The sequence below is a fragment of the Pelophylax lessonae genome (assembly GCF_965119305.1).
Source record: "Pelophylax lessonae genome assembly, chromosome: 6".
Classification (NCBI taxonomy): domain Eukaryota; kingdom Metazoa; phylum Chordata; class Amphibia; order Anura; family Ranidae; genus Pelophylax; species Pelophylax lessonae.
This window is the reverse complement of record NC_138773.1, coordinates 125,222,481-125,245,250: the sequence shown is the minus strand read 5'-3', so window position 1 is coordinate 125,245,250 and position 22,770 is coordinate 125,222,481. Positions and strand designations below refer to the sequence as shown.

The following is a 22,770-nucleotide window of genomic DNA, read 5'->3' as shown; positions in this document are numbered from 1 at the left end:
CCGAGTGCCTTTCTCGAGGCCCCCAAAAGCCAGGGGATTACAAATACCCCCCAAATTACCCCTTTTTGAAATGTAGGACAGTCCAGGGTATTTTGTGTGCAGTACGGCATCATATGACTGTTGAGGAGGTGATCAGGAATATGGACTAGTGACCGTATGTAAAAAATTAAATAAAATTAAATATATCTTCAATTTATATAAGCTATTTTTTCTACTTTTACTGTACTTCAAGTTGCTAAGTAGTAAGTGACACTGTCCTTTTCATGGGGGGGAGCGGTAAATCAGTGATTTTGCTTTTTTTATATATATATATATATATATATATATATATATATATATATATATATATATATATATATATATATATATATATATATACGGTTATTGCTTATACAGTGATGATCACTATATAAGCAATAGTTTTAGCTGTCATAAACAGCTTGCCTACGGTTGTGATCTGTGATTGCCTACAGTTAATCACATCATACAGGTAGCCAGGTAACATGTGATTGCTGTGGCCAAATCACAGATCACAACAGTAAGCAAGCTGTTCATGAATGGAAAGCTGTTCATGCCTGGTTGTTTACATTGTTATCATGTGATTGGTATGACCAATCCTAGCAATCACATGATACCTGGTTACCGATAACAGTTATCTGCTGTGTCCAGTGCAAACAGCGGCCACAGGAGGAGGTGCACGCTGCATGCTCCTAACGCAGACAAGGTAGAAACACATGTGTGTGTGTGTATATATATATATATATATATATATATATATATATATATATATATATATATATGTGACAGCCTGCAGCTGCTGCCATCCTGCAGTAAATGTACTGTGGCGGGGCGGCAAGTGGTAAAGGATTTGGACTATGGTTCACTTTTCACAATGTTTGCACAATATTGCATATTTTTTATCATCTGATTATCGTCTTTTTCTTTGTGTCATCTGATTTTGGCTATAGTCTTTGCAACCAAGTATCACAGGTAATATTGCTTCACACCAAGAATAAAGGCTGTGTAACATATGTTAAAAATACACACACAGTTGTGCCGCACAGCGCTTTTTATTTGTACTCATTTTACTTTAGTGTGGGAAGTACATAATAGTATGGGCAGTAACAACTGAACTTAGGCCATTGCTTGTTTAATTAATAGGTTTACACAGATAATAATTTTACTTACCGTAAGCTCCATCAAGTGGCCAAATGCTATATTTTCTGTTTTAAATCCATTTCCATTCAAGTAGCACATCATTTAGACTGTTTACATTAGTTTTTTTATGGCCTATGTGCACAAATGTATGTGCTCTTCCGCTGAGCGAGTGCCTACGTAAATTCGTTGTCAATTCCTTAGTTTACATTGCAGTCTTCTCTTGGGATTGAATGTTTAGGAATGTTACAGTTGCCCTGCAAAAGGAGAAAAATAGAGGACATTACAAACATTATGGGGTTTTTTTGTGACATTTGTGCTAATGCTGAGACATTCCTACAGGACATATTTGATAAATAAACTCCTAAGTTTTCATATCTGAACATTGTGGTGGGCTTTAGTACAGGTTCCTTTTTTTCCCTTTTTTTTTTTTTTTATTTTATTTACTTTTTTGCAAAGTATTAATAACAAGTAGCAATAAAACAAAGAATAAGAGCGACATACTTATTTTAATATTCAGTAAAGAAAAGAAACAAAAGTATTATTGCTAATAGTAGCAACTTAACAAGAATGATAATGAGGCAATACAAAAAAGTAATGGATTGGGAGGGGGATGGAAGAAAAGGAAGGGAACAAAGAAAGGGCAGCACTCTAGAAGGCTCAGGTTGAAGCCAGTAGGGAGAAATTTAGGCCTCATGTACAAAGGATGTGTTGCTAACTCTCCTAGTAGCCTTTCTTTCTGACAGCAGCGTTTTAACAGAAAAACACTTAACATATGTAAAGCGTATAACGCACTTAATCACGTTAAGGCACGTCCGGTTCTTGGGCGTGCGTTAATTTAGATGGCCAGAATAATTTATTCTGACTATTGAAATGAATTAACGCTGAATGTGCTTGGTGGTAAAGTTTAGTTTACATGCGTCAAACTTTTTTTTTGCTGCCAAACCGCTGCTGTACTTGGACTCACTGGAAGTGCATTTTTTTCTGCATTTAAACTCCCCTGCCTTCGTGTGCATTAACACATAGGCTACCATGCAGGGGCATTTAGAGGCAGGAAATGCCTGGCGCCTCTAGGAGCAGCTGAAAAAATGTCCAGTGTCCCTGAGGCCTTAGAACTTCAGGGTTGCAGAATATCCAGTAATGTATTCATTTTGTATGTCAATCTGTCTTCAATTTTCTCATGTAGCATGAATGAGTTGATTCTATTTTTTGTTTTGGTACGAGAGACGGTGGATGATTTCCACTCCTTCCAATTGTTTGCTTAGCTGCTGTCAGGACTGATGAAGTTGAAGGCTATTTTTGGAAAGGCCAGATGGTTTAAGGCCCCTTACACATAGGGTGGGCTCCACTGCAGGCTGCCTGCTCAGAGGGGAATCTGTCTGCTGATCCCTGCTAACAGGCGGATGGCTAGTGTATATCCGCTTCACATACAGTATCTCACAAAAGTGAGTACATCCCCTCACATTTTTGTAAATATTTTATTATATCTTTTTATGTGAAAACACTAAAGAAATTACACTTTGCTACAATGTAAAGTAGTGAGTGTAAAGCTTGTAAAACAGTGTAAATTTGCTGTCCCTTCAAAATAACTCAACACACAGCCATTAATGTCTAAAGCGCTGGCAACAAAAGTGAGTACACCCCTAAGTAAAAATGTCCAAATTAGGCCCATTAGCCATGGTCTTGTGACTCGTTGGTGTTACAAGGTCTCAGGTGTGAATGGGGAGCAGGTGTTGTAAATTTAGTGTTATCACTCTCACATACTGGTCACTGGAAGTTCAACATGGCATCTCATAGCAAAGAACTCTCTGAGGATCTGAAAAAAGAATTGTTGCGCTACATAAAAATGGCCTAGGCTATAGGAAGATTGCCAAGACCCTGAAACTGAGCTGCAGCACAGTGGCCAAGACCATACAGCGGTTTAATAGGACAGTTTCCACTCAGAACCGGCCTCACCATGGTCGACCAAAGAAGTTGAGTGCACGTGCTCAGTGTCATATCTAGAGGTTGCTTTTGGGAAATAGACGTATGAGTGTTGCCAGCCTTACTAAAGAGGTTGAAGGGGTGCCTGTTATTGCTCAGACCATACGCCACACACTGCATCAAATTGATCTGCATGGTTGTTGTCCCAGAAGGAAGCCTCTTCTAAAGATGATGCGCAAGAAAGCCTGTAAACAGTTTGCTGAAGACAAGCAGACTAATAACATGGATAACTGGAACCATGTCCTGTGGTCTGATGAGACCAAGATAAACTTATTTGGTTCAGATGGTGTCAAGCATGTATGGCGGCAACCAGGTGAAGAGTAAAAAAGACAAGTGTGTCTTGCCTACAGTCAAGCATGGTGGTGGGAGTGTTATGGTCTGGGGCTGCATGAGTGCTGCCGGCACTGGGGAGCTACAGTTCATTGAGGGAACCATGAATGCCAACATGTACTGTGACATACTGAAGCAGAGCATGATCCCCTCCCTTCAGAGACTGGGCAGTATTCCAACATAACGACCCCAAACACACCTCCAAGACAACCACTGCCTTGCTAAAGAAGCTGAGAGTAAAGGTGATGGACTGGCCAAGCATGTCTCCACACCTAACCCTATTGAGCATCTGTGGGGCATCCTCAAATAGAAGGTGAAGGAGCGACAGGTCTCTAGCATCCTCCAGCTCTGATGTCATCATGGAGGAGTGGAAGAGGACTCCAGTGGCAACCTGGGAAGCTCTGGTGAACTCCATGCCCAAGAGGGTTAAGACGGTGCTGGAAAATGATGGTGGTCACACAAAATATTAACACTCTGGGCCCAATTTATTTCAAGCTGTACACTCACTACTTTACATTGTAGCAAAGTGTAATTTCTTCAGTGTTGTCACATGAAAAGATATAATAAAATATTTACAAAAATGTGAGGTGTGTACTCAATTTTGTGAGATACTGCATCCAGAGCGGACACACAGTCAGCTTTCCTCTATGGTCGTATGTAAACGGACCGCCTGATTGTTTACACCTGCCTGCCATCCAATCTGATCCACCAGATAGATGGGGAATGGATCCCCCCTCTGTCTGTTTTAGCAGACAGGATCAGATCGTATGTCGGTGGGTGTCAATGGACATGTATAGATAGATAAGACTAGAGGGCCCGATAGGGTCCGCCTGAAAAACTGACAGGCGGACCCAATTGGACTGTTCATGGGAAAGGGCCTTAAGATTTAGCAGAGTGTGTTGGTCTAATAAGGGAATCCAGAAGTCCAAAAGCTCGAAGATCAGTTGAATCACTTATGGCCCAAATTTTCTAACTACAAGACTTATCCACCATATAGGGAGCGAAGTTCCCCTCAAACAGAGCTATTGATACCCAGGCTTCCAGTTAGCAATTCTAGAGGGCATCAAGTACCAGCATGTTAAGAAGTTATAGTTGGTTTCAATTGCCAGGACATTCCATTCGTTTATATTGTTTTGTGTAAAATGCAAAAAATATTGCTATTTTGTCTACAGAGATCAGATCATTCAATAAAACTACAATTTTCCTAACTATGCATATTTTTTTTTTACCTTATGCTGCCATGTATGCAGAGCATACAGAACTGGAAGAGGAAGAAGGTTTGTCTTGGAGCATGCTGGTGTCTGTTTTGTGCATGTGTATTACAGTTAAAGTAGAACTGTTTTATAGTGTTTTAATAATGCATGGGGGTGGATTTTTTTAAGGCAAATAGATGAGGCACTTTGCAAGTACAGTTGCACTCATTTTCCCCAGAGTTTGGTAAATATGGTAAAGCTCTGCTGTTTTTCGTCGTCCAATCATATGCAAGCAAAAATTTTTGTTTTTTTTCCTTGGACCTGATTGGGTGGTATTTACAAAGTGAAGCTTTACCATGTTACATTTACTAAGAAAAATGAGTGCAACTGTACTTGCAAAGTGAACAGTCTATATGCCTTTAGTCAATCAACCCCAGTGAGTCAATAGAGATCCTAAGAAATTTTTACATGGCCTGTTAACCGTATTTGTCAGTTTAACTGATGGCACATTTATTATGAAATGCTATATTTGATAATGATATGCAGTGTTTTACGTTACAACTGTTATCCAAAAAAATTTTTTGTTTTTGTTTTTTTTTTTTTTTTTTTTTTTTCTTTTTGACATGTCTGTTTTCGGGAGACTGGGGCATGGCTTCTTTTTCCTTATGTTGTAGCACCTCCTGGCTCTACGTAGAGCAGCAGTGTTACTTGACTTTGCTAAGTTTTCTTCTATTCTAATGTTAAATGCAGCAAGGGGAGAGTAGTTCTTGCTGACCTCTGTTCAAGGCTATGCAAGAAGTATCTATCTGGCAGTTCTGAAGTTTTGCATGTGGCATTGTACCTTCAAGGTGGTGTTGCGTAGTCTCCATGTAATGTTTCTGTAAAGAGCTTTGTTGCTTTACGTTCCACCTTTATTACTCCTAAAAATTATAAACGCACTTTCAGATACTGAAGAATTGCTTCCACCTATATTTGCAAATGTATGCAAGCAGGTCTTTGTTTTTATACTAACAAAATATGTGTAAAATGGTGTGTATTAACTTTAGAATCTTTATATGTTTTAGGTAGTATTTTTAAATATTTCAGTGTAAACTTTGTTGTTAGGCAATCCTAGTACAACACTATGAGCACAAACTGTATGTAACACTGGTTTGTACCGGAGTCACAAAGCTGTGGGCTATTTAACTAAATGAACTTAACAGCCATGTAGGATATTTCCTCATGCTCAAAATATTTGATTTCTCTTTTTCGTTCATTGGTGGACACAGCTCTTGATCTTCTTAACCATTGGGTTATACTGCCCCCTACAGGAGTAGGACGCTAGGCAGAAATAAAGTCTGGCTACACCTATGGGCAGTCCCAGGGGGTGTACTACCTCTCTCTGCTATAGGTACTGCCTAGTTTTCTGTCTAGTCAGAAGTAAGGACCTAGTTTCTTGCTGGGATCTCTGGTCCTGGCAATTTTCTCTGTTTAGATAGATTTTTTTCCCCTGTTTTTTTACCTGTGAGATCTACAGTCAACTGCCGGACTGGGCGACGGGCTGGATAATCTGGCCAGCGAGCGCCCGCAGACCTCAGCTCCACGCTAGGTCAGCCGCGACATAGCCCCACCGAATCGGGGCTGGCCTGCTAGTTAAACCCCTCATAAGTTTGCATACGACCAGGTCTCGGCTCGAGTTGCAGCATTCGTCCTGGCCGACAGCCCCCCCCCATTTCAAAGGAGAGGAGGTTCTGTCTGGAGGGCGCCTGGTTCCCTAATATCATAAGTAACTGTCTCCCCCTGGAGGGTTTTGGGGTGTTCGTGGGCCCCTTCATGGAACGGTGGGAGACCTGGTTCCCCTCCTTCCTGGCACCCCCGTCATTGGTCTGGTTGTCCCTGTGGGCCATCTCGCCCCCCCTCCACTGTGCTGGGGCCGTGCAGTGGTTTGGTGGGGTTGCGCTGCCGGCCACTGGGCGATCGGCTGTGGAGGGGGGAGGGGGAACTGTACCTGGTGGGGGCTCCTTCAATGCCCCCCTTCCTCCTGCCTGTACCAATTTCTGAGGCCTTGTGGTGCCGCCATTTTCTCATAGCCTGTGTGTCTAATGCACTGCGCCCATGTTTGTGTAGTCCAGCGGCCATTTTACAGTGGTTTGCCATTGAAAAAAGCGGCAGCCGCGACAGTGGAGCCAGGCGGGGATTTTGGCATTGGGAGCCCCTCCTCATCCCTTGGTGCTGACTCCTGGATCTTTTTTACTTCCTGATCACCGCACCTGGAGTGCAGAATGTCCTGGTGGCTGCAGGTGCCTGTTTCTTCTGGGTGTTGTCTGGTGGGGTCCTCTCACCCTCTGCTGAGGTTCGATTGGTGCTCTGTTACTGGCAACCGGGTTGTGCTACCGAAGCAGTGAAGGTGTCCCTTAGCAGTGTTTTTACACTTTTTTTTTTTTTTTTTTTTTTGTGGGGTTGCCCTATTGACTCATGGAGTCCTTGAAGCACACTCCCCACCTGATCCCCTCTGAGGCTGCAGGGCCCTCTGGGTCTTAACCATCCATTCATGCACTGATGGCGATCCTGGAGTTTTGTGTCCTGAGTGGAGGTGTTTTTTGGGCAACGGGCTAGCAAAAAGCCATACGGTCCTGCTACAAGATAGAGTTCTGTTCTTTTTTTTTTTTTTAACAGTAAACTTTATTAGTCAACCATAAACAAACAAGGAACATGGCACAAAAACACCCCATGCAGAAGGGTTCCATATTTCAGGAGAAAATACAAAGGGATAAAAGGGTACACAACACGTATACATTAATGAACCAAGTGTGTATTCAAACAAAGCTCATACTCTTGTTCCAGCAGTAGTTAGGCATCATATATCCCCTGGATGGGTAAACGGCATCAGCAAGAGGGAAGGAGGGGGGGGGAACAAAATACCACAAGAAACAGCAACCTCATATCTGATGCCAAGTTCAATTCACAGCTTCGACATCAGGGTGCGCTGGCGCACCCACAGCATCAATCCATGCAGACCAGATTTTATCGAATTTCCTAGGACAGTTCCTGCTCTCATAGTTAAGCCGATAAATAGGCAGTGTCTTAGCAACTGCATCTATCCGGGTGGCACGAGTCAGTGGGTCAGATGCCTTCCACCTCAAGAGTATCTCTCTCCTCGCATAAAATAAAGCATATGTGATACATAACTTCACATATCTCTCTCCCACCACATCCTCCAGGTTTTTGAGCAAGGTGACCGCAGGTTCCAAGGGAACAGCGGTGTCAAGAACCTCGCTAAGTGTGTCCATCACAGCCCGCCAAAAAGAGGTAAGCTTGGGACAGGACCAGACCATGTGAAGGAAGGTCCCGCTGTCACGACCACACCGGGTGCAGCTAGGGTCGATCTGGGGATATATCCTAGCCAGTCTCTGAGGCGTATAATAGACTCTGTGCAGGAAGTTCAACTGAATAAATCTGTCTCTGGCCAATATCATAGAAGGTATATATGCGCTGACGCACTCCTCCCAGTCATCTGTAGTCAATGTTGGAATGTCGCCCTTCCATTTGTCATAGGATCTGGTGAGACTCAGGCTGTAGGCCCCCGAAAGCCGCATGTAGAGAGAAGAGAGTGGCTTACCCATGACCTTAGAAGTCAGTAGACGCTCCACGGGATCCGATTCAAGAGTGACAGTTCCCGGGAACTGTGCCAACATGGCATGACGAAGCTGCCAGTAACGGAACTCCTTTGATCTGGGTAGGGAGTGTGTTTGACGGAAGTCCGCAAAAGCGGGGAGCTTCCCATCCTGGATAACGTGTTTCAAGGTGGTAATACCCCTAGCCGCCCAGACCTGGGGGTCCGGAATCTGGTATAAATGCGGAAGAGAAGGGTTGCCCTACAGAGGAACATGGGGAGAAATGTGCAATGGCTGACTATAGATTGCTCGGGCCCGAGCACAGTCGCGTATCACCATCCGCATCGGAGTCGTGACCAGGGGGTGAGCACATGTCCCCCTAAAGACAAGGTTGCTCAACGCCGCGTATGAGCCCAGAATGGCAGCCTCAAGTGTTACCGCTGAGTTCTGTTTGAGCTGGAAGAACCACCACCGGACAGTCGCCAACACAGCCGCCCAAAAATAGAGCTGGAAGTTGGGGAGTGCCAGGCCCTCTCTAGAAAGGGCGAGGTGAAGAGTTCGCTTGGCAACCCGAGGCGTTCGTCCGGCCCAAACAAAAGATGACACAGTATTGTGCAGTTTAGAAAAGAAGGGTGTAGAGATATCGGTATGAGAATTTTGAAAAAAGTATAAGAATTTGGGCAAATAGATCATTTTAAGCAAGTTGATTCTTCCTACCGGTGAAAGAGGGAGGGTGTGCCAGGTCGCACACCGCCTAGTCAGCTGGAGGAGCAAGGGGTCAATGTTATCCTTCTGGTAGTCCTCTAAGGCTGTGCTCACCTTGATACCGAAGTACGTCATGCCCTATACCCAACGAAGCGGGGTTTGCGTGTCAATAAGGGGGACCGACGGGTGTAGGGGGAACAGGACCGATATAGACCAGTTGATACGAATTCCCGAGAATTTACCAAAAGCATCAAACAATGTTAAGGTGGTACGGAGTGAGGATGAGGCGTCAGAAAGATGGATCAATGAGTCATCCGCATACAGGGACAATTTTTCTTCTACTACACCCACTCTAAGGCCTCAGAAGGCCCGGCTATTCACGGAAACCTTACAGGATAATTACATGTCACAGCTGGTGGACTCTCCTACTAGAGAAAACGCAATCCTGGATCTATTGATCACTAATGACCCAGACCTAATCTCGGAGGTAGGGGTCCAGGACAACCTGGGCTCTAGCGATCACAGGATGATCACATTTAGCGTAAATAACAATATAGCAAGGCAAGTGGGGAACATAAGAACCCTAAACTTCAGGAGGGCAGACTTTCCAAAATTGTACTCGTTGATGGAAAGGGTAAACTGGGACCGAACCCTGGGATCCCTGACCACAGAGGAAAAATGTGAATGCTTTAGGAATAAATTAAGCAAAGGCATCTTGCAGTGCATTCCTATGGGAAATAAATTTAGAAGAGACAAAGCCAAACCTGGCTGGCTAAACCATAGCGTTAATCTTATTAGGGGAAAAAAATTGGCCTTCAGGAAATATAAATCAGAAGGCACAGTATTGGCTTTCGACCAATACAAGGAGACAAATAAGTGTAAACACGAAATCAAGATGGCTAAAATAGACTTTGAGAGACAAATAGCGGAGGATAGTAAAAAAAACCCAAAGAAATTCTTTAAGTGTATCAACAGCAAAAAAACTAGGGCAGAGCATATTGCACACATAATTAACGATGATGGGAGGATGGTTACAGAAGACACTGAAAAAGCAACCATGCTGAATGCTTTTTTCTCGTCAGTCTTTACACAGGAAAAGGAGGGGTACACTGACCATGACTGTATGGTTAGTAGTAATACACAGGACTTGCCACTATGGCTAACAGAGGGTGAAATCAGGGAAAGGCTGGATAAACTTAACACAAACAAATCACCAGGCCCGGATGGCGTACATCCGAGAGTACTCAAGGAACTCAGTAAGGTTATATCCAGACCACTGTTCCTGATCTTTGCGGACAGTATTAGGACAGGAGATGTACCAGGGGAGTGGAGGAAAGCTAACGTGATTCCGATATTCAAAAAGGGTCAGAGGCATATCCCGGGAAATTATAGGCCTGTCAGTCTGACATCAGTAGTATGTAAACTTCTGGAGGGGATGATAAGGGACTATATCGTAGAGTTTGCTAAGGACAACAGCATCATTAGTAGTAACCAGCACGGGTTTACAAATGGGCGTTCTTGTCAAACCAATCTCTTAACATTCTACGAGGAGGTGAGCTGTGAGCTAGATAGGGGCAGACCAGTGGATGTGGTGTACTTGGATTTCGCTAAGGCGTTCGATACAGTTCCCCATAAGCGCTTAATTTATAAAATAAGGTCTGCAGGTATCGACGGCAGGGTTTGCTCTTGGATACGGAACTGGCTAAAAGGGCGTGTCCAAAGGGTGGTAATAAACAGCGCATACTCAGACTGGTCTGAGGTAGTAAGCGGGGTCCCCCAAGGCTCAGGCCTAGGACCAACCTTGTTCAATTTATTCATAAACAGCATTGAGGACGGGATCTGTAGTTCAATATCGGTTTTTGCAGATGACACAAAATTAGGCAGGGCAATAACAGCACAGCATGAAGCAGATATCCTACAGAATGACCTGGACAAAATAACGGAGTGGGCAACGACTTGGCAAATGAGGTTTAACATGGAGAAGTGTAAGGTTTTGCACTTGGGGACTAGCAACATAAAAGCACAATACACGTAAGGAGGGGAACCCCTGGGAGAATCAAAAATGGAGAAGGATCTGGGAGTATTGGTGGATGATAGACTAGGCAACAGCATGCAATGTCAAGCGGCAGCTGCCATAGCCAGCAGAATATTAGCATGCATAAAGAAAGGGAAGTATTCCAGAGATAAGACTATAATCCTTCCACTTTATAAAACTCTGGTCCGACCGCATCTGGAGTATGCTGTCCAGTTCTGTTCACCAGTCCTCAGAAGGGATGTGTTGGAGCTGGAGAGGGTCCAGAGAAGGGCAACTAAACTAATTAGGGGATTGGAGGACCTTGATTATGAGGAGCGTCTGCAATCGCTTGATTTATTCTCCCTGGAGAAGAGACGCCTGAGGGGGGACATGATAGCAATTTTTAAATATCTCAATGGGGATCTAGGCTTAGAAGAAAAGCTGTTCAGTCGCAGGGATTGCATGAGGACTCGGGGGCATACAATGCGATTAGAGGAGAAGCGTTTTAACCTCAGGCAACATGGGGGGTTCTTTACTGTTAGGGCTACAAGATTGTGGAATTCTCTACCACAAGAGGTGGTTTCTGCAGGTAATATGGTGGCTTTCAAAAGACTTCTAGACGTACATCTCAAGGATCAGAACATTCAGGGGTATGCAAGATGATTACAGCCACACACACCTACACAGGTTGAACTGGATGGACTATTGCCTTTATTCAACCTCACCTACTATGTAACTATATGTAACTAATTCCCCACACACCAGGGTCCGCCCACAACAAAAGCGCAAGCGGCTCTAGGACTAGGGCAAACAGAGCCGGAGACAACGGGCAGCCCTGACGGGTGCCCCTAGTCAAGGGGAATCAGTCAGAGAGGATCGAGTTGGTGCAAACCCTTGCAACCGGCCTACCATAGAGTAGCTTAATCCCCGAGATGAACTTGGGACCAAACCCGAAGCAGTCAAGGACCCTCCATAGGAAGGGCCATTCCACAGAATCAAAGGCTTTCTCGGCGTCGAGGGAGGCCACCACTCCTGCCTGCTCCCCCGATGCCAACGCCAAGTGCATGTAAAGTCTTCTAATAATCGTATCTGTGCCTCTGCAGGGAATGAAACCAGTTTTTTCTGGGTAAATCAAGGCCGCTATGACGGAGTTAAGTCGGTTGGCTAGAATTTTAGATAGAATTTTCCTGTCGACATTGAGCAGGGAGATAGGCCGGTAGGAGGAGCATAGAGAAGAGTCCTTGCCCGGTTTAGGAATTACCACAATAACCGCCTCGCTCATAGACTTCCGTTCTTACCCTCCGGAATGGTTCTTTCCTTCCAACTTGCATCTGTCCCTGGACCGCTTACAAGGTCTTTTTGGGGTGGTGCAAGACCTGTTACGTCAAGGGCTGATTGTCCCGGTTCCGACATCGAAAGGTTTTCAGAGGTTTTACTCAAACCTGTTTATAGTTCCCAGGAAGGAAGGCAAAGTGCTTCCAATTCTGGACCTCAAGGCGCTGAACTTTGTACAGGGCAGAAGTCCAAAGTGGAGTCTATTTGCATGGTGGTGGCACCCTTGCATCAGGGGGATTTTCTTGCCTTTATTGAAATCAAGGGCGCTTACCTTCACATTCCAATATGTGACCGTCACCAGCGCTTCCTCTGCTTTGCGTGAGAGAGATGCATGATCAGTTTGTGGCATTACCCTTTGGTCTCGCCTCCACTCCTTGGGCCTTCACAAAAGTGTTGGCCCCGATGCTAGCATTGTTACACCAACAGGGGATCGCGGTACTGGGCTATTTGAACGATCTCCTTCTGTGAGCAGAGTCTCCTACTGTGCTGGTGAAAAACCTGGAGATCACCATACGAACTCTGAGGGAGTTCGGTTGGATTGTGAATTTTCAGAAGTCTGCTCTGATTCCATCCACAAAGCTGGACTATTTGGGTCTGACTCTAGTCTTGGCCTTAGCCAGAGTGCTCCTTCCTCTGGACAAACTCCAGAAACTGCAGGCTGCAATTTGTCTCCTGCTGTCCAGCAGATGGTCATCCCTCCAGACTTGAATGCGGGTGCTGGACCTGATGGTGTCTACCTTCAAGGCGGTTCCATTTGCACAGTTCATACGAGGTCCCTGCAAAGGGAGATTCTGGGCAAATGGGACAAAAATCTGCAGTCTCTGGACAATCGGATCCGGCTGAGCCGGGGAACGAAAGAGTCCCTAACATGATGGCTTCGTTCTCCGGCGCTTCAGCTGGGCAAATCTTTCCTCCCCTTGTATTGGACAGTGGTCACCACGGATGCCAGCCTGTCCGAGTGGGGAAGTGTCCTCGGCAAAAATTCTGCTCAGGGGGTCTGGACACTGGAAGAGTCCAGACTAACGATCAATGTCCTGGAACTTTGAGTGATCAGACTGTGCCTGGAACATTGGACGGATCATCTTTTGGGATGTCCAGTGCGCATTCAATTGGACAATTCCACAGTGGCTTATGTCAATTACAAGGGGGGCCCAAGAAGTTTCCTGGCGGCTCTGAAGGTAGCCTAAGGTGGGCAGAACGTTTTGTTCCAGTCCTCTCCACGGTACACATTCCCAGGGAGGAAAACTGCTAGGTTGATTACGTCAGTCGGCAGGCGTTGGACCAAGGGGAGTGGTCCCTTCACCTGGTGTTTAGTCAGTTGAGCCTCCAGTGGGGCATCCCTGAGGTGGATCTGTTGGCGTCTCGGCTCAACAGGTGCAGAGGTTTGTTGCACGGTCACAGGATCCTCTGGCGGATGCAGCAGACGCGCTGATGGCCCCATGGGGTCAGTATCATCCGATTTACGCCTTCTCTCCTCTCAAGCTTCTGCCAAGACTTCTACGCAGGATCGAGGCAGAAGGGATTCCGGTCATCTTAATGCCCCCGGACTGGTTTCACCTGGCTTGGTACGTTGATCTGGTGCGACTGGTCACCGATGTTCTTTGGAAGCTTCCTCTCAGGGGAGGATCTGCTGTCCCAAGTTCCAATCTTCCATCCTGCTTTACAGTCGCTGGCTTTGATGGCTTGGCTGTTGAATGCCAGGTGCTGGAGGTTTATCTGAGTCAGTGATTCCAACGCTATTAAAAGCTAGGAAATCTACTTCTAGTAAGATCTGCCATTGTACATAGAAGACGTACATTGCGTGGTGTGAGTCTCTTGGGGTTCATCCTTGCTCTTTTATGGTGGCTTGGATCTTGACCTTCCTTCAGTGGGGGGGGGGGGGGTTGAGCAGAAACTGGCCTTGGGTACTAACAGCCTTGGCAGTCTTCTTTCAACAGCCCTTGGCCACACAGTCATGGTGTGCACTGTTCTTCAGAGAGTTCGGCACTTGGCTCCTCCAGTGCAGTCTCCGTTGCCGCCTTTTGACCTCAGTTTGGTGCTTTGTCCTCCACAAGCCTCCTTTTAAGAATCTTCGGAAGATTCCCCTGATTACGCTATCCCAGAAGGTGGCCTTTTTGATGGCTATCACCTCTGTGCACAGGGTGTAGCAATTGGCATTATCCTGCCGGTTTACCTTACTTGGTGATTCACAGAGATAAGGTGGTTCTTCGCCCCTGTCCGGCGTTCCTTCCAAAGGTTGTCTGATTTTCATTTGAATGAAGACATTGTGTTTCCTTCCCTCTGTCCCAGGCCAAAACATCTGAAGGAAATTGCTTTGCATGCCTTGGATGTGGTCTGGATGATTAGGGTGTACCTGGCAGCTATGGAGTCTTTTAGGAAGTCCGACTCACTATTTGTGCTCCCGGATGGGCCTCGGAAAGGGTTTTCCGCTTCCTCTGTGACCTTTTCCAGATGGATCAGACAGATGGTGATTCAGGTTTATTCCATCAAGGGTCAGGTTCCTCCTTTCCCTGTCAAAGTGCACTCTACTCGGGCGTTCAGTGCCTCCTGGGCCTTCCGTCATTAGACGTCAGTAACGCAGATTTGCAAGGCAGCCATCTGGTCATCAGTGCCCACTTTCACAAAGTTCTATAAAGTGGATGTGTTGGCATCTGCGGATGCTTTTTTTGGACGCAAGGTTTTGCAGGCTGCTGTTTAGAGGTCCTGGTCCTCTTTGAGGGTGTATTTTTGTTTTTAGGTGGGCTCCAGTTGTTTTGGTTGACCTCCTGTTTACCAGGTTGGCTATCGTTTAGCCTTGGGAATTTCTTTTCCACTGTTTCCGCCCCTCATGTTTAACACTGCTTTGGGATGTCCCAATGGTTAAAAAGATCAGGAGCTGTGTCCGCGAATTGAACGAAAAAGAAAATGGGATTTTTGACTTACCGTAAAATCCATTTCTCTGATGTACCTCTTCTGACACTGCTTGTAACAAAGCTGAGTACCTATAGCAGAGAGAGGGAGCATACACTCTGGGATTGCCCATAGGCGTAGCCAGACTTTTTTTCTGCCTAGTGTCCTACTCCTGTGGGGGCAGCATAACCCAGTGGTTTAGAAGAGCTGTGTCCGTCATTGAACATCAGAGAAATGGATTTTACGTTAAGTCAAAAATCTCATTTTCTATACAGTGCCTTGCGAAAGTATTCGGCCCCCTTGAACTTTGCGACCTTTTGCCACATTTCAGGCTTCAAACATAAAGATATAAAACTGTAATTTTTTGTGAAGAATCAACAAGTGGGACACAGTCATGAAGTGGAACAGAATTTATTGGATATTTCAAACTTTTTAACAAATAAAAACCTGGAAAATTGGGCGTGCAAAATTATTCAGCCCCCTTAAGTTAATACTTTGTAGCGCCACCTTTTGCTGCGATTACAGCTGTAAGTCGCTTGGGGTATGTCTCTATCAGTTTTGCACATCGAGAGACTGAAATTTTTGCCCATTCCTCCTTGCAAAACAGCTCGAGCTCTGAGGTTGGATGGAGAGCGTTTGTGAACAGCAGTTTTCAGTTCTTTCCACAGATTCTCGATTGGATTCAGGTCTGGACTTTGACTTGGCCATTCTAAAACCTGGATATGTTTATTTGTGAACCATTCAATTGTAGATTTTGCTTTATGTTTTGGATCATTGTCTTGTTGGAAGACAAATCTCCGTCCCAGTCTCGGGTCTTTTGCAGACTCCATCAGGTTTTCTTCCAGAATGGTCCTGTATTTGGCTCCATTCACCTTCCCATCAATTTTAACCATCTTCCCTGTCCCTGCTGAAGAAAAGCAGGCCCAAACCATGATGCTGCCACCACCATGTTTGACAGTGGGGATGCTGTGTTCAGGGTGATGAGCTGTGTTGCTTTTACGCCAAACATAACGTTTTGCATTGTTGCCAAAAAGTTTCATTTCCCAAATAGGTTTAGGGTACCCCAATAAAGATTTAATCCCCTGATCACCCCCAGTTTTCCCCTTCATTGCCCTGTCACAGTGTACTTTTATAGTGTACAGATCTTTTTTTCTGATTACTATGTTAGTGTCACAGGTGACTTTAGTTAGCGTTAACGCTAGTTGGCAACAGTCTAGGGCAGCGCAGATCCCTGCCGCATAGTTAGAAATATAATTTAACCCTTTGATTACCAGTAACACACATACATACACTAAACACCTCCATTACTAGTATCGTATCTGAACCATAGGCGTGCGCAGCCTATTGCATTAGGGTGTGCACCCCAAAGCTCAAACACACATGCGTGTGTATGTGTATATATATATATATATATATATATATATATATATATATATATATATACACACACTATATATATATATATATACACATATTACATAGTTACATAGTTACATAGTAAGGTTGAAAAAAGACATCAGTCCATCCAGTTCAACCTGTGTGTGTGTTTGCTTTTAACCGTACATTGTATACCCCTGTATGTTGTGGTCTTTAAGGTGTCCATCTACTAGTTTTTTGAAACTATCGATGCTCCCTGCTGATACGACTGCTTGTGGAAGAGAATTCCACATCCTTACTGCTCTTACAGTGAAGAACCCCTTACGCACTTTAAGGTCAAACCGCCTTTCCTCTAGTTTTAGTGAGTGGCCACGTGTCTTATTGTATCTCCTTTCTCTGAATAGTTTGTTCCTTATGCTCGGGTCACCAGTACAGTATTTGTACATTGATATCATATCCCCCCTCAATCGTCTTTTCTCCAGAGAGAAAAGGTTCAGTGCTTGTAGTCTTTCCTCATAGCTGATGTCCTCCATTCCCCTAATTATTTTTGTTGCCCTTCTCTGGACTTTCTCCAATTCCAGCGCATCCTTCCTGAGGAGCAGCATACTCCAGATGTGGCCGGACCAGAGTCTTGTAGAGTGGGAGAATAATCTCTTTATTTCTGGAGTGAATCCCCTTTTTTATACATCCCAGTATTCTGTTGGCTTTGCTTGCGGCGGCTTGGCATTGCATGCCACTGCCAAGCTTGTTGTCTACCAGTACCCCCAAGTCCTTTTCCATCCTAGACTCACCCAGAGGTTCCCCCCCCTAGTGAGTAGCTTGCTTTCTGGTTTCTGGCCCCCAAGTGCATTACTTTACATTTTTCAACATTAAACCTCATCTGCCATGCAATTGCCCACCCCGTTATTTTGTTCAGGTCTGCTTGCAAGGTTTCCACATCCTGCATAGAAGATATTGGCATGCCTAGTTTAGTATCATCTGCAAATACTGAGATTGTACTCGATATCCCCTCCTCCTAGATCATTTATGAACAAATTAAACAGGATTGGTCCCAGGACAGAACCCTGGGGGACCCCACTTTCCACACCCGCCCAATCCGAGTACTCCCCATTAATCACCACCCTCTGTACTCTCCCCTGGAGCCAGTTCTCTATCCAGGTACTCACCTTATGGTCCATACCTACCTTCCTTAGTTTGTACAGTAATCATTTGTGGGGAACGGTGTCAAAGGCCTTTGCAAAGTCCAGATACACCACATCCACAGGCTTACCTTTATCTAGGTGGCTGCTCACTTCATCGTAGAAGGTTAATAGATTGGTTTGGCAAGAACGATTTTTCATGAATCCATGCTGATTACTACTTATAATACCGTTTTTATTACTAAAGTCTTGTATGTGGTCCCTTAACATCCCCTCCAAAATTTTGCAGACTACAGATGTTAGGCTGACCGGCCTATAGTTACCCGGGATATATCTCGGCCCCTTCTTAAATATTGGTACCACGTTGGCTTTTTTCCAATCAGCTGGCACCATACCCGTCTGTAAACTATCCTTAAAGATCAAGAATAATGGTCTGGCAATCACCTGGCTGAGCTCATTAAGAACCCTTGGGTGCAAGCCATCCGGTCCCGGGGATTTATTTATGTTTAGTTTCTCTAGTTTAGCTCTAAGTCTATCTTCTGTTAACCATGGCGGCACTTCCTGAGGTGTATTATCGGCCTTACAAGCTGGGTTCGTGTAGCCCCCCGATTCTTTTGTGAAGACTGAAGAGAAGAAATTATTTAACACTTCCGCCTTTTCTCTGTCCTCAGTGGCCATTTTTCCTTTATCATCTTTTATGGGGCCAATGTGTTCTGGCCTCGCTTTCTTACTGTTTATATACTTAAAGAACTTCTTGGGGTTCTTTTTACTCTCCTCCGCTATATGTCTCTCGTGTTCTATTTTAGCCGCCCTGATTTCATCTTTACATTTCTTATTACACTCTTTGTAATGCTTAAATGCTGCCAATGACCCCTCAGTCTTGTATTTTTTGAAGGCCTTTTCTTTAGCACTAATATACATTTTTATGTTGGAGTTTAGCCATCCAGGGTTTATTTTTGCTCTTTTAAATTTATTTCCCTTTGGAATGCACTGGCCAATCCCCCTGTTTTTAGTATGCTCTTGAAGCACTCCCATTTTTCCTCCGTGTTCTTTGTTTCCAGGGTTCTATCCCAATTGATATTTTCTAGCAGCGAGCGCAGTTTAGGGAAATTGGCTCTTTTGAAATTCAGTGTCCTTATATTACCCCTCTGCTTCCTATTACTGTAATTAATACTGAAACTTATTGACCTATGGTCACTGTTTCCTAAGTTGTCCCGTATTTCTATATCCGTGATCAGGTCTGTATCGTTGGTAATCAGTAGGTCAAGTACCGCATTGTTTCTTGTCGGTGCATTCACCATCTGACCCATAAAATTGTCCTGCAAAACATTTAGGAACTGCCTAGCCTTGGCTGAGTGCGCGGTTCCTTCTGCCCAGTCCTATATCTGGATAATTAAAGTCCCCCATTATAATGACATTTCCCATCCTTGCTGCCAATCCTATCTGTAAAAGGAGGGCCGCCTCACCCTCCTCCCTCTGGTTGGGGGGCCTATAGCATACGCCCAATATTAACTTCCCCGCCGTGCCATCCCTTTGAAGCTCTACCCATAGGGATTCTGCCTCATCCATAGCTCCATTATTAATATCATCCCTCATATTTACCTGTATGCTGTTCTTAATATACAGACATACCCCTCCCCCTTTTTTACCCTCTCTATCTCTGCGATAAAGGGAATACCCCTGAATGGTCGCCATCCAATCATGAGAGCTGTCAAACCAAGTCTCAGTTATCCCCACAAAATCTCAGTCCTCCTCAAACATCAGCAGCTCCAGTTCTCCCATCTTGTTGGCCAGGCTTCTGGCATTGGTATACAAACCTCCTAATTTTGATCGGTTACAGTTATCCTCATTTGATGTTTTTAGGCTGCTCTCTTGATTTTTTCCCCATACCCACCCTGGGTATAGGAGCTCCGAACACCCTACCGCTAATGCCCCCATTTCTGCCCTCTGAAACTTGCTTTCCACTGGCTAATTCTACATCTGTACCCTCCCCCCCATTCCCTAGTTTAAAAGCCCCTCTAACTTTTTGGCCATCCTCTCACCCAGTACGGCTGCACCCACCCCATTTAGGTGCAGTCCGTCCCTACCAAAGAGCCGGTGACCGACTGAGAAGTCAGCCCAGTTCTCCAGGAACCCGAAACCCTCCTTACTACACCAGCTCCTCAGCCACTCGTTAACTTCCCTAATCTCCCGCTGCCTCTCTAGTGTGGCTTGAGGTACAGGTAGTATTTCGGAAAATACTACCTTGGAGGTCCTAGTCCTCAACTTAGCGCCTAAGTCCCTGAAATCGTTTAGGACTCTCCATCTTCCTCTGCCTATGTCATTGGTACCCACGTGTACCATGACAGCTGGGTCTTCCCCAGCCCCAGCCAATAATCTGTCTATCCGATCCGCAATGTGCCGAACCCGAGCGCCCGGCAAACAGACTGTTCGGCGCACACGGTCTTTGTCACAGATTACACTATCTGTCCTAATTGAGTCCCCTACCACCAGCACCTGTCTTTCCTTTCCCTTTCTCCCAGCCTCACTGGAGGAGTTCTTCCCCTGGCAGCTAGGGGCGTCGCTCTGCTCCAGCAATGCTGGTCCCTGACTGGTTCCCCCAACATCACACAACGGGGCGTATCTATTGGGGTGCTCCAGCCCAGGATCAGCCTCCTTGACTTGTCCCCTTCTACCCCTCCTAACTGTCACCCCTCTACTCTGCTCTGATGCCTGCACCTCCGATACTCCGCCCACCTCTGTGCAGACCCCTGCCTGCACCTGACTGGTACGATCCTGGCTCTCCTCCGGTATGGACATTCGTCTCCGTGTTGCCAGCTGCTTCCCTAGATTCAGGACCTGAGCTTCCAGGGAAGCAACATGCTTACATTTTGTGCATTTGTATTCGCCCTCGATCACATGTCTGAGGAACGCATACATATTACAAGATGTACACCGAGTCGCATCTCCACACCCGCCGGGCATTGTACCTACTATCTAATCTAATGGGGATTCAGTAATTTAAGTCTATCCTATGTGGCTATTTCCTGGCTTCCTAACGCTACCTTCTCACCCTCTGGTGTTCCGCTACACTCACTTGACACTCAGTTGCACAACACTCACAATCTCACAGCCCGGTCAGTCTCACGACACTCCCAGTCGCACCACCCGGTCAGTCGCACAACACTCCTGTCGCACACACTCAGTCTCACAGCCCGATTTAGTTGCACCACACTCACAATCGCACAGCCGGTCAGTCGCACAACACTCTCAGTTGCCCAACTCTCAGTTGCACAGCCCAGTCAGTCGCAAGGACGCTCACCAGTCGCACGGACGCTCACCAGTCGCACGGACGCTCACCAGTCGCACGGACGCTCACCAGTCGCACGGACGCTCACCAGTCGCACGGACGCTCACCAGTCGCAGGGACACTCACCAGTCGCAGGGACACTCACCAGTCGCAGGGAAACTCACCAGTCGCAAGGACGCTCACCAGTCGCAAGGACGCTCACCAGTCGATAGATACTCACCAGTCGCTAGATACTCACCAGTGGTAAGATACTCACCAGTCGCAAGGATACTCACCAGGTACTCACTGAGCCTCAGTGTTCAACCTCAGTCACCAGTCCTGTGTGTGTCCCTTTAAGCCTGACACTTGCTTAGGCTCCTGCCTCCCTCCTCTGTCACCTGCCGATCAGTCTCCCCTCAGCTCCTCTCCCTGCCAATGTCCAGGTCAGGTATTTTGCGTCTCCTCTGCCCCCCTGCCCTCTCTCTGTCTGCCCGCCCTTTCGGGGGGGGGGGGGGGGGGGGTTACCTCACCTCTCGCTGCCCGCACACCACGCTCTCACCTCTGGGGGAGGGGGGTTCTCGCACCGCTCTTCTCAGGAGGGGGGGGGGTTCTCGCACCGCTCTTCTCCGGAGGGGGGGGGGGTTTGCACCGCTCGCCGCCGCCGCCGCTCTTCTTAGGAGGGGGTGATCACACACACTCACTCGCTCGCTCACACACGCTCTCCTCTCACACGTCCGCCTCTGCTCCCGCGCTGCTCAGCCTCTGCTCCCGCACTGCACCAGTCCGCAGCACAGCACCACCTGCCGGGACATACATACTTGTCAAAAGTATTGGGACACCTGCCTTTACACACACATGAACTTTAATGGCATCCCAGTCTTAGTCTGTAGGGTTCAATATTGAGTTGGCCCACCCTTTGCAGCTATGCCAGCATCAACTCTTCTGGGAAGGCTGTCCACAAGGTTTAGGAGTGTGTCTATGGGAACGTTTGACCGTTCTTCCAGAAGCAAATTAGTGACGTCAGGCACAGATGTTGGACGAGAAGGCCTGGCTCGCAGTCTTTGCTCTAATTCAGCCCAAAGGTGTTCTATCGGGTTGAGGTCAGGACTCTGTGCAGGCCAGTCAAGTTCCTCCACCTCAAACTCGCTCATCCATGTCTTTATGGTCCTTGCTTTGTGCATTGGTCCAAATCATTTGGTGGAGGGGGGATTATAGTGTGGGGTGTTTTTCAGGGGTTGGGCTTGGCCCCTTAGACTCTTAGGGCGTCAGCATACCAAGACATTTTGGACAATTTCATGCTCCCAAATTTGTGGGATGGCCCCTTCCTGTTCCAACATGACTGCGCACCAGTGCACAAAGCAAGGTCCATAAAGACATGGGCTTAGCATGGGTGGTGTAAAATTAACTTCAAGTGCAATCATTTACATTATAATAGTAACTAAAACATATAAAATTAAGTGTAACAATCTAAAAAATAAAAATTCCAAAGTGCTCTACTGGTGTGAACCTTCCAACTAAAAAGTTTTTGCACTTAAGTTAAATTGTATGGCAAATATCTGTAGAGGGGTTCCACCATCACTGCTAAGTTTTGAAAAAGATGTATGCCTTATTTTCCTTTTGATGTGTATTACAGGTGAAATTGCATGTGAGGCACTGATATGGACTGATAGGCAGCACTAATAGGCACTTGTTCTCAGCACTGACTGGCACTGATGAGGCTGCACTGATGGGCACTGATTGGCAGCACTGAGAGGTGGCACTTATTGGCAGCACTGTTGGGAACTGATAG

At 46.0% G+C, this 22,770-nt stretch overlaps 1 protein-coding gene across 2 annotated transcripts in view; it reads left to right on the top strand.

Moving 5' to 3' along the window:
* ABCC1 (ATP binding cassette subfamily C member 1 (ABCC1 blood group)) overlaps nucleotides 1–22,770 on the top strand; it is an 891,484-nt gene that overhangs the window by 633,002 nt on the left and 235,712 nt on the right. The window contains exon 20 of one of the 2 annotated variants that reach the window (XM_082260032.1): nucleotides 4,719–4,745. The exons of the other annotated variant lie outside the window; for it this stretch is intronic. Within the exon in view, the coding sequence (XP_082116158.1) occupies nucleotides 4,719–4,745 (27 nt within the window). The remainder of the gene's footprint in view (nucleotides 1–4,718; nucleotides 4,746–22,770) is intronic. 2 annotated transcript variants of the gene reach the window in all.